At 23.5% G+C, this 13,772-nt stretch overlaps 1 protein-coding gene across 5 annotated transcripts in view; it reads left to right on the forward strand.

The window, feature by feature from the left end:
• The first annotated feature begins 278 nt into the window (after positions 1 to 278).
• Positions 279 to 13,772, forward strand: part of LOC114128032 (sushi, von Willebrand factor type A, EGF and pentraxin domain-containing protein 1) — a 62,817-nt gene continuing 49,323 nt past the window's right edge. For 2 of the 5 annotated variants that reach the window (XM_027992438.2, XM_027992440.2), the window contains exons 1-3: positions 282 to 522; positions 5,576 to 5,793; positions 8,068 to 8,170. In XM_027992438.2, the coding sequence (XP_027848239.2) occupies positions 360 to 522; positions 5,576 to 5,793; positions 8,068 to 8,170 (484 nt within the window). In that variant the 5' untranslated portion in view covers positions 282 to 359. Of the gene's footprint in view, positions 523 to 5,575; positions 5,794 to 8,067; positions 8,171 to 13,772 lie in introns of all 5 variants that reach the window. The other 3 variants (XM_027992442.2, XM_027992441.2, XM_027992443.2) reach the window with 3 other exon arrangements.

Here is a 13,772-nt window from a genome sequence, read left to right on the forward strand (position 1 = left end):
AAAATAAAAAAAAACAAAACGAAACGAAAACGATTTCAAACAGAAAAAAAAACCTCACAGAATACTCAACAGTGCGGTTGCTGCGGTATACGTGGGTGGCCATCACGAACTATGTAGCTCGCGCCGCATATGTGTCCGACGTGTACAATACGATGTTATAATATTATCATGAAAATCGCAATTATATGTCGCGTGTGCGGCGTACACACACTTACGGCGCAAAGGGGTGTACACGCGTTTCGGCGTGGTAGTATGGCAGCGGTCCGCGGAGCACGATCGGCGGTGGATCACGTGCGAGTACGTCGTCGTCGGCGGCGGCGGCGACCGACGGGGTTGACTCAGTGTTGCTCGGGAGGATAATGTTGCGGCGGTGTACACTACTACTACAACTACCACGAGTATACTATACTACTACGACAAATACTACGACTAGACGGGACTCCGTGACGATCTCCATCGCGACCATGACGCTCGTCTTCGCCATCCTCGTCGCGTTCGTCTCCGTCGTCGGCTGTCACACGTGTAAGTATATACACACAATAATATTATAGTAATATTTCTCTGATTTTGAGCGTGTGTGGTAAAATATTTTAATAATAATATTTTATACTGATATTAATAATAATTATTACATTGTCGTTTGCGTGCGGTGCGCGGTGGTGATGTTTTATTGTAGAGCGCTTACGGTATTTAAAACAGTCGCAGTTGTCAACGGGACAATGTTATATATTTTATCCTAAAATATTATTTTTGGATTTAAATAAAATATGTCTTATACGATTATTTCAATATAACGACAACGTTTAACACGTATAATAAACGACTAAAAAAGCCCTTTAAGCTAGTGTAAATCAATTACATTTTTTACTTTTAATATTATTGAAATGTGTAAACGTGCTCACACACCGTACCTATCACACGCAGATAATTTTAATTACCAGAGGTTTTAATATTTTTTATTTATAGTATATAATACCGATCGACTGCATAATATATAATATCAATTTTTTAAATGTTTTATTGGACATAAATTATACAGGTTTATAGACTGTTGTAAAAAAATAATCGTAATACTTGGGGTAGATCCAACTCATATATTTTGAGAAATTCCCCACGTTATAAATATGATTACATTTCGTTAGAGATTTGCTATTTTATACATTGATATCATTTACATCGACTAAAGTTTTATTTTAATTATTTTATAAGCTATATCGAAAAAAATGATAAAACGATTATTAATTAAATAGGTATGATTGAGTATTAATAGAAATATCGTAAAAGGAATTTACGTACACCTATTTTTTATTTAAATTGCTTAAAATAATTATTATCTGAACTAATAAAAACTAATTAATATATATTTTTTCCATTAAATTATAGAATAATTATTTTATTGTTTTAAACAAACAAGTGATTGCAAAAAAAAAAAGAATTATTAATATAATATAATATGAAATTTATTTTCATTTAATCTAACATATTTTTTAGCAAATGTATGTATATTTTGATAAATCAAACTGAATTAAAATGTATAATATAAAATTAAAATTGTATAAGGTCTGGAAAAATATTCATAACATTTTAATGTAACTGGATACGTATGTGAATTCCACACAAATGGATTAATTTAGATATAAAAAAAATAATTCTCTTTTATTTTTAGAACTATATTATTATTGTCTTATTGTAAGATATTTTAATATTAACATTTAAAATGTTCAAGCAGGATAGTCTTCAATTTTTACATTTCAAAACATCGTGTTTTCAAAACAACACAATTTAATTGGATTATGTATGAATATAAAATAAATATAAGTACTTTACATTCAGATTGTAGAAGATTATTTTTTTTTCGATAATTTGTTAAAAAATACATTATTTCAATTGTTTACTTCTTATTTAAAATTTATTATTAAATTTAATTATAATTTATTATGAATGATTTTAAATAATTAAGTGGAAGTCCTTAAAAAAAAAAAAAAACATTTATGTATAAAGTAAAAAGTAATTTTAAAATAAATTATAGAAAATATATGACGTATTGAAGATATAATTAAAAAAAAAATCAAAATATAAGAATTATAATTATTGTATAAAGCTATACAGGTACTGTGTTTCAACATTTATTTCGTTTAACTATCTTAAAGTTATAATATATCTGATATTTAGCGTGGAGTGTTAATATTATTATTTAAAATACATAAATAATATCAAATCATGAAATTTGAAAAATCAATGTAAAAGGGTTTAGTTTAAATGTGAAATATATTTGTATAAGAAATTGGAAGGAGATGAATTTATATATTTTTTGCCTTTTATATTTATATATTTTTTTAATATTTAATCGTAACTACTAATAATCATAATATAATTTACTGTTTATACAGGGGTTACTGTTTGTTATAATCTTAGTTATTTTTATCAATAGTATATTTTTATCAAAAAGTGTAAGTACGAAGCCGTATACGCACTTTAATTTTCATTCAATGTTATAAGTCGGTTTATGTTATCCGTTAACGTTGTACGGATAAGAGTATCAAAGTATAGTATAATATTAAGCAGTGACCATAGTATTTTAAATTACTTATTTTTTATTGAATGTTAATTATGGGTATTTACTACTTATCTGATAATATGTAACATAGAAAATTCAAATTGTTATTACTAGGTACCTAAGTGTTTTATAGAAGAAAAAACAGGTTCTAACCATTCTCTATTATTATAAATTATAATTAATAATTAATATAAATTTCAAAATAAAGATAATATTTTGTATATTATATAGGTAGTTCTTAAAAATCTTACTTTGATTTATGGTCATATATTAATTGAAATTCAGTGTTTAATACAAGTTACAATTTTAATTGAAAAATGTTGTCAATATATCACTTGTTTGTTAATTCATGTAGAAAGCAGATATTTTTTTTAAGCTTGTGAGAAAGGTTTTTTTTATTGAACCCAAAATTGTTTTAAGGTTTTATATATGTTCAGTATAACATGTGCAAATCTGTTCCAAAAGATTTTTTTGTGTACGTTATGTAAGGGTTTCGAAAATCGTGTGTGAATTTGACACTATCGTTTTAAATTGTTTGGACTGAAACCAACGAACGATTTACTGTTTATTTTATTGGTTTTGAAAAATAGACAGAGAAAAAGATATAGGGCACAATGCCAGTCCTAACCTAACAACTAACCTTACTAACTATGGCAGGATACTAACAGTCCTTTTTGGACCCTTTTTTATTTGTCATCTTTCTGTTTGAATATTTAAAATTAGATTGTTATCAACAATTATTAAAAACCAAAACTTTAATTCGATGGACACGTATCATACGTATCCTTGTCATAAAAAGTTATCTATATCGTCGTAAGTAGTATAATCAGTACAGGTTCATATAGTACCTACGTATAGTACGATGTTAGGATATTTTTGTTTATAGATATTCTTTGCAAAAAAAAAAAATGGAGAAAATGTTTGCATAATTGCAATTTATTTACTGATTACATACGTCTATAGGTATACATGTGGTTTTGTTTGTAAATTGTTTGGATATAAAATTTTTTAGTTTTGTATATACTTTTGTAAGCTAGTCACTAAGTCACTACATAATGTAAGCGATGACAATCACCAGCAATAAGTACAAAGTACGAGTGTTTTTTTATTGTTTCCAGACAGAACTGTACATGACATTTTCCGAAATACTTATTAAATAGTAGTGGTCTTGTCAGAGAATATTTGACTTTAATATTACCCGCAGTATAGTATTGTTGAAAAAATGGCGTGGTGGCGTATATTTTTCTTTTAAAATACTAGGTAGGTACCACTGAATTCACGTTATAATTATTTTACTTCCATTAAACGCCTATCTTCTGTACTTTGTCAACAATAATTATTGAACTGTCAACATTATAGTAATTTAATTCTTATACTTTATATATGTATTTATATAAACACTGCATTTAATTCATTTGAATAAAGAAAAGATAAATTTTGATTGTTAGAGAACTTTCCCTAAAGAGCAATGTATCACAATTATTATTATAGGTACCTACTTTATTTGCATAAGAGAAAAACCTTACAGAAATAATTAGATTGAAAACCCTATGCTTAATAAACATTATTTTATTTTAAAATTAATCAGTAGTCATTGGATAGTGTTAAAATTTATTAGATTATAACTTTTTTTCTCTATACTTTAGTATACTATTAATTGTTATATCATCGATGTAGAAAAAAATTATTATTCAATTAAAGTTATTTTTATTAATTTATTAAATATGGCTTGAAAATATAATTAATTAAAGTTAAAAGAAATTTTTTATTTCATTTTATAAAAAATATATTTGGATTATATATATTTTTAATACTTTAATTATTTTATAAATATGCTGGACGCCTACACATAATTAGCTATTACGTAAATTAATTCGATAAAATCACTTTAAAATATTAAATAAGTGGTGAGAACTGATGACATTAATTTGGCATTATATTTAAATGTTGTAAGTTAGTTACTGATTTTATTTATTTTTAATTTGTTTGTGAAAATTGAAAAAACTAAAAAAAAAACCCATCATAATGTTTATAATATGATAAATTTTTTTGAGGTTTTATAAAAATGAATATTATTAAATAAATATATTATAAAAATATATATTTTTTAAATATTAATATTAAGCATATAACAATTTAAATTACTTTATCATATTATACTAATGTATTGTTGATGAAACTGTGCGATTCAGTTAATGTTATTTTCAAAATAATATTTTTAATTGTTCAAATAGAAAGCTAAAATAATATATGTATATTATATATACTATATAGTATATTTTCTAACTGTTGAAAAAGTATGTATGTTGATAACAAAACAAAAGACTCGTCAAAACGTATTCATTTTATGTCCCTGTTCATTCGGTTATCATATTTTATTCCTCTTGTTCGTCTAACCATGGGTATATAGAACAATACATCACAATTTATTTATTTTTTACAACATGCTTGTTCATTAGTTTACACACATCAACATTTTTATATTTGGATGTATATTGTATTTGTAATCGGTTTCTTTGTGTTCACTGGTACCTACTAGTGACTGTTAACTGATTTTTATATTCGTATATATATATATATATATATAAATTACACGAGTACCATACAATTATGTAAAATATATAATAGTTAGATTTAGTAAACATTAGAAAAACTAATTAAATATAATTTAGAAAGAATAAAATAAAAATGTAAGTGCACAATAGTTAATATAATACATACGTATATAATATAAATTATAAATATATGTATAAAATATAAATTAAAATGTCATTAGATAGAAAATATATAGAACTATAGGATGGTGTGATTTGGGTATTTTTGTTTTGGCTAAAGAAATAATTTTAATTGTTGTAGTATAAAATATTTAAACAATTAAAACTATTCTTATAAGTTTACCATTGTGTAAAATAGCTGTTAAGGTTTTCTTTTATTGAAGTAATATACCAACATGTTGGTTTTATAATAAGTGATTATACTATAAATTCTGATTTAACTATACTACGTTATTAAATATAGATTTGCCATCGAATGACATGGCCAAAAGATCGTACCAAAGCTATTCACCATACAATGGCACAACGGTACAATATTATTTGGACGACGTTGACGACATTGAAGATGAAGATACGGACGAAGACGACGTGAAAGTTGATGACGATGATCGTGCTTACAAAAATCCAAGAAAGCTACCATCATCCGAATGTCCCAGAAACGAAGAGCAAGCTGCATTTATGGTATTACTTATTTTATACGTTATTATAAAGCAATATTTACATACGTTTAAAATATAAGTATATTTGTCTTTATTGTAGATAGTATTAAGTCGGTTATATTTTTATGGCACTTCAGTATGATTGTGAGCAAGCATATCTGATATTTGGTGTTGTAACAAAGTAAAAATCTTAAAAAATAAACAGAGTTAACAATATTTTTATAAATTTTTTTATGGACCTTTAACAATAAGTAATAAATATAGCGTTTAAAAAGTTGTAAAACTAATTTTGATATTTTACAAAATTATAGAGAGCTAATAATATAAATTATAACTAATATTGGGTACTTCCTAAAATGTTTCATTTTTTTTACGTGTCTACGTAGTGTAATCGGTATACTAGAAGAAAAAATAAGAATTACTGATTATTTGTCTATTACAGCGTATTTTAAAACAGGTTCATGTTTGATAAATAAAACTATTTGTTTTTTGTATAATAATATGTTTCATCATATAGTCTATACCTAGGACCCACACTAATAATAATAATTATTATTATTTAAATTGAAATAATAGTATATTTGAACTTTAAAAATAATTTATTCAATAAATTAAATAGGTAATCCATTTTTTAGATAAATGTTATATCACATAAAAGCAATTAATCGTGTTTAGTTTATTTTTGTAATATTTTCTAAAATGTATTTGAATTAGTATTGCAGCAATTTAAGCTAATTTTTTTTGTTGCTTTAATGCTGAGTTTTTTTGTATATTACTTTTAAAACTTTTTACTTGTAGATCCTAGTACTCTATTGGTGCTTTAATGAGTTGTAGAAACTTAATTTGTAAAAAAATAAAACATTTTATTGAATTTCAATTATTATTATCACATTTATTACTCTCGTTTACTATTTTATAGTACCTATAATATGTGTACAAGATGTAAAAATTATTTTGTTTAAAATCTAGTGATATTTTTCTTAACTTAGACATATCAACATAAAAAACTAAAATAAATTATTAGTTAAACAAAAATAATTGAAATGTATTTTTATATTTTTATAGCTTAAGCTGTAAACTAATTTTATTTTAAAAACCGTATGTTGGAAAATTATATAATAAATAATTATATTACTATATTTACTATCATGAAAACAAATATATATTTTTATCAATAATTTTTAAAAACAAATATGTAGATGAATCCTGTTAATGTTCATGTGTACTATAATATACCAGTTTATTGTTAAATTAATTTATTTAAAAAATTATTGATTATGAATTTTGATATTAACAGATACAAATTATGGGACTTATTAAATTGTTTATGATTGTTAAGTTTTTGTTAAATGTATTATAAAACAAAGAATACACAGATAACAATATTCTATAGATACATTGATATTGTTATTATTTTAAAATACAATTTGCAATTCAAAATTAAATTATAAATATATAAACTTATTTCCTGATCTGAATTTTAAATTTTCATTTTATATTGTTTTAAGTACTTAAGATTTCACAAAGGGTTTCTATTATAGATTTACATTTATATTTTGCGAATCTCACTAGAAGAATTGTTTTTTATATAAATTAACTTTTTATTTATTATACAGTTTATACAAGGTATTAAAACTTTACGGAGGAAACTAAATTATAATTACAAACGTTTTGATGTTTCGATTAATTTTATCTTACCTACCTAATAATGTTAACTCAACTCACCAATTTTAAATATTTATTTAATTTTATCACGGTTGTTATAATACAATAGATAATAGTCAATAGAAAATAATAAGGTATAGGTATTTACAAACTATAAGCAAAATTGTAAGTAGTTTATCATTAAATATAAAATTAAATATTTATAAAAAAAAAATTAAATAATTTATATTTAAATACTTTTAACACAAAGTCTGAATGACCTATTTATTATATCGATAGGTGCATTTTATTGAAGTATTTACTATTTTTTAATAATTCGTATATATCTTAAAATATTATGATTCATTCATTATCTAAGTATAAAATATAACACTATAATTTTGAGTTGCATGAACGATCACTAAACATTTAATGAATCAATAGTGAGTTAATGGTCCCTTAAACATGATTTAGTATAGAGTATGATTGGTCCATTAAGTTTTAGTGAATCATTAAATTAATTAATTTTTTATACAACTTGGTATAAAATGATTATTATCAAAGTAATTTAAATCCATTTATATTTCTTATCAGACAAATCAATTTATTTAAATATAATTTTTTTCTGAAAAAATTATTTATTTTTTTGCAGGGACAATCGTGTCTACGAAAATGTTCGTCTGACGAAGATTGTAAAAGCAAGAAAAAACATTGTCTTTGTGATGGTCTTTGTGGAATGTCATGTGTAAAACCAGGTAAAATTTGTATTATTATATCAAATCAAACAAACATTTTCGACTTTATAGAATTACAGAAAAAATTTCACTATATATATTCACTTGAAAAAAAGTTTATATATAAAAGCCTATCAAATATATTAGTACTTAATTAATGATAATTGGTGTCTGGATTTAAATTTCCTAAAAACATACCGATGCAATTTTAAACATAAAAATACAATACTGAACATAAAAATGTAATAATGAACATAAAAATGCAATAACGAACATAAATATATAATGATATTCAACAGGAATGTTTGGTGGGGATCCATTATCTTTTTTTAAGAATAAATAAAAAAAATGTTATCCTTAGAAAATGACACATATTTTTTAATAGACACGCTAACGAGTGGAAAACAACAGTTTAAATTTTAGTATTTTTAACACTTTATCTTAACTAAATTAATAATAATACAAAAAAAAAAAAAATCCTGAACTTAGTCACGTACAATATTAAATTAAATATTTAATGTTCTCCTTGAATTATTTCCATAATTTTTATAGGTACTGAATATTTTTTCCTAGTATCAGGATTTATTTTCAGGGATTTTTTCCTGTAGATATTTTTTCCTACTACTCATTCCAAGATTTTAATTTTTAAGTAATTTTAACTTTAATGAGTATAGCTTACTTATACTTATTTATAAAATACAAAACATATTAACATTAATAAATATAAGATGTAAGTCATCTAAAATACATAAATACCCAATTCGAATTTTTGAAAAAAAAATATCTCACATCACTTACATATATGTACCTCATTACATATTACTAGCATATTTATGATATATTTTAGTTAAAATAATTAAGTTTATTTTAAGCACCTATATGTATAATATTTTACTAATTATCATTAAACAATGTTTGTTCTATTGAGACGTAACGAAAGTAATAAGTATTACCAAGTTTGAGATGTTCAGAGAGTATTCATGGTATTATAAGTACTATATACTTACTAAAGATCATATTATTATACACCCTTTATTATACGATTCTGTATTCGAATTAATTATCCTGGATCACTGAACCAAGTAGACATTTTAAAATACAGCTTTATCCTACAATTTGAACTAAAAGTTTTATTATAATATTATTTAATTTAAATAATAAGAATTAAACAATACATTGTGCAAATTAATAGCAACTTAATTTTATAATTATATTATAAGTTTTATTTGATATTATAAAAGGTTATTTAAAATTGAAATATAAGGTTCATTAAATTATAGGTCTTATTAAAAATACAATTGTACGTTAATATAGTAGGTATTACACAGACTTTTAAATAAAATAAATTAATGGTCATAGAAATATAAAGTTTTTCTAATGATTAAAAATCTAAGAGTGAATTAAATTAATTTAAAATAAACTATAAAGAACTTCAATTTATTATCTTCAGTTTTTTTTTTGTTTTACTATTTTTAAAAATCGAACATAAAAAGGATAGTTTTCAATTCATTCTCCTTGAAAAGGTAGCCATTTTCTTTTTGTTTTCTCGAAACTAAACTCGAAAGAGAGGGTTTTCTGGTGAAAACTATAGTCCATTATACATCAAAGTAGATAATATAATTTGGTCCCATCGTGTAGATTTTGCAATGTGGTAAGAAATGGTTATTTTGTGTAGCACAATGGGCTTAAAAACGAAGAGAAAGTTGGTGTGAAAAGTTTCAGTCGTCAAAAAACAGAAAACAAGCTACAAAAGGTTTGTGTGGATTTGTGAATTTCAAGCTAGATTTATAAAAATGAAAAAAAAGACGAATGAAAATTTTGCCCCAGGGAAACTTTTGCCTTAAGGTTTTTATTACGCTAGCGTAACTGTACTCGATCAGTACTCTCGTAGACTTTATGTTCATCTTGGTTTTCTGATCCTTAGGGGCAAATTGCAACGGTTGCTTCTATTATGAAATTTTGCTTCTGGTGAATTTTCTATTTAAAAAAATAAATACTTTTTGTGATGGATTCTATACTAAAAAATTCGTGATATATCATCGATCGAATTCGACAATTTTATCAACTAATATGTTTAATGTTTATATGAATATGTAAAAGTAAAGTATTGTAACGTGATATTATTTACTATAAAAATGTGATTTTGTAAATATTTCAAAAGTTAACAGAGAAGAATATTTAGAATAGTTTCAAGAAATTGAGTTACAATTTATCGCAATAATTACTTCAATTAAAAAAAAAAAAAAAAAATTAAAGAAATAATCTAAGTATTTATTTTATTTTATATTTCAATAAACATTTTATAAAATATGCTGTATGGTCAGTCATTATTACTTTGCATTTAATGTAAAAGTATTGTTTTATCTATGGTCACAATATTTTTAGTTTATATTTGGATGTTTAAGTTGAGTTTTTATTTAAATTTGATTGTATAAATAACTATTTATACAATATAACAATATAACACTTACGAATATGTATATTTTTATTGGTTTTGAGATTCAATAACATTGATTATTTATTAGTTTTTATTTTCCTTATTTTAATTACTTACATTTGAATATTTTAACAAAATTAGCTATTCAAAGTACCTCTGCGATTTTAATTGAATGCTTTATTAACCATGTTTTTGATTTAAATAAATTAAAATCTTAGGCAATCTATCCTGACAAATTAAAAACAATGAAATTTAATGACCAACAGGATTCTAAAGTGTTTTTGTATAAACTATAATAATAAATTATTTTGATCGCGTTATCATAACAAGTCCCGGACACGTCCGCTAAAGAGGTTTTTGAGTTTCGACACATTAAGCCGATTGCATATTTCGGTAGACATACGTTGTAACATCTGTTGACAGGATAACGTCCGTCAAATTATAATAATTATTGTGGTATCGCGACATTGTGATGTTTACTTTTATTACATATTCATATTCAACTGTACTAACATATTTATCTCTCGTCAAACAAATATTTTTGAACAATTTAAACATTGTAAAATTTAGATAAATTTATTTTAAAACATTTAAATAAATTATATGTAAATTAATACATTTTTTTTATTATTTGAAATAATTATTTGGTACAACAAAAGCATCGAAAAACTAATAATATAACAAAATTAAACTTATGAAATAGGTTATAATAGATATAATAGTAAGATAGAGAAGGTATATAAATATGTATATATTTATATAAAAGAAGGGGTCCGAAACAAAAAAATAAGTATCATCATGAAATATTGAAATCTAGGAATAAAAAATATATATAAACTATTTATCCTGATTTTTGATCGAGAAACTTTTGTACAACAATTTTTCTATTTGAAAAATGAATTAAACTTAAGTATTCATAACGTTGACAAAAAATTAATTTTTACTGCTATAAAAAACGTGACAGTTACATAAACACAAAATAGAAATCGCACATAACTGAAAAATAAATCAATTTATTTCTCAGTTTAGAATCTAAAACATGATACCATTATTAATTAACTTCACTTTAGCTTAATATATGTAAAACTTTGTATGTAATAAAAAACACAATAATACGATAATGTTTTTACTAATTTTTACTGCTACTAATTAATAAGATATTAGTCTTTATATTTTACTGACCATAGTCATTTGGTATAAGTATTATACATTCATATTTCATATTATATAATACAATATTTTTCTTAAAATATATTTTAAATAATTATTAATACAATATGAAGTGATATATAGTTGGAAATTTTTACACCTAATTAATGATTAGTCATTTATATTATCGGTATTAAAAAAAAAATATAAACACAAATAATAAATACTTGTTTATCGTTCAACTAAATAGGAGGTAATATATATGTTATTTTGTTAAATTCCATGTAAATAAGTAGAAAATAATTTTATATTATAAAATAGGATCATTTGTACTCATTCTGTATATGTCATTAAATATATTATGGCTTATTAATCAGTACATTTATGATGTTAGTGTAATTTTGAAAATCTAACAGTTGATTATCAATGTAATTTTTATATTCAAGTTCCCGAATGTGTTATATAGACTGTATACTGCCAAAGCTTCAATGCGTTGTTTTATAACTAAGAATATTAGCTTTTAGATTCTGAACGAAACGAAATGATGAATGTATTGATTTTACAATGATGTGGTTTTTTTTTTTTTTTTTTGTTTTTGTGTCTGTGTACAGCATAACTAGTCGAAATAATGCTTCAATTTCCAACTTCTGGGGTGGTTTTCGATGGCAAAGTGAATATTCTTGGTGCATTATATAAGTTAAAAGTAAAAATTTTCCAACAGTTTTCAAAAAAATTGAGAAAAACAAAAAAAAAATTGACGGAAAAACGGGAATTTTTACGCAAAATCAGTTTTCGACCAAATCGATTTATTAATATGATTTTAACTCAAAAACTAATCTCTGAAAATACTTAACATTTTCACCACATGTGTTTATATTATCGTTATTAATACATGGTTAAATTTTCAAAATATTTTGGTTTTTTTTTGGGCTATTTATAGACTACTGACATTTTCGATTTTTCTGAGAATTTTTTTTGAAGTGTCGATAAATAAATTTTGGATGGTCAAAAAAACTTGAAAATTTAATACAAGTTTGCTTATGAGTTGTTCTTATTGTACTTAAAAAAAATCAAAAATCGTTAGTCACAATTTTTTTTATAAGGTTTTATAGTTAAAATATTTTAAAAAGTATGTCAAAATCACTAAAATTTGCAAGTAATTTTGTAAAAATCATTAAATTTTTTGTGTTTATAGCTAAAGATTGAAATTACTACACTAAGTTTCCCATAAGTTTTCCTTCAAGTAGCTATAAAGAAAACTCGATGCATCATTATAGAAAAAATTTTAAGTGCGGTAGAATTTTAAATTTTTACTAAATAGCGTAATGACAACGATTTATCCTCAAACGATTTTAAATATTTGTTATTATTCAAAAAGTATAAGTCATAGATACTTGAAAATTTTACCAGTTACTAAGATTTGCATTTTCTTCACATGATTTAATTTTCAAAATATTTTGACTTTTTTTGAGCTATTTATAGACAACTGAAATTTTCAATTTTTCTAATATTTTTTTTTTTGAAGTGTCGATAAAATTTTTTTGGCGGAGTCAAAATACTTGAAAAATTAATACAAAATTTCTCATAAGATATTCTTATAAGAATACATAGGCACAATTTTTTTTTTATTAGCATTTGAAGTTCAAATATTGACAAAAATTCGCCAAAATCATGAATATTTACAAATTTTTTTGTAGGTATAATTCATAAAATTTTTTGTATAAATAGGCAGTAGCTAAGAGTTGAAAATTTAATACAAGATTTTCCATAAGTTTAGGTTACAATATTTATAAAAAAAATTTAAATTTTGGTGTATTCAAGTCATTAAAACATAAACCATCTTTTTTACCAACCACTGGATATTATATCCTAGGTTAACAAATTATCTTTGTTCAGAATCGTTTTTCGTAAACAATGATACCTATCATTGGACTCAAATTTAACACTCCTATAATATATAATAGTGATCCACATGGCACCTAATGTACAGCAGAGCGGTACCCACTTACCCGCTTTTTTTCATTGCGTCCAGTTGTT

This window comes from Aphis gossypii, chromosome 3 (assembly GCF_020184175.1).
Source record: "Aphis gossypii isolate Hap1 chromosome 3, ASM2018417v2, whole genome shotgun sequence".
Lineage (NCBI taxonomy): Eukaryota > Metazoa > Arthropoda > Insecta > Hemiptera > Aphididae > Aphis > Aphis gossypii.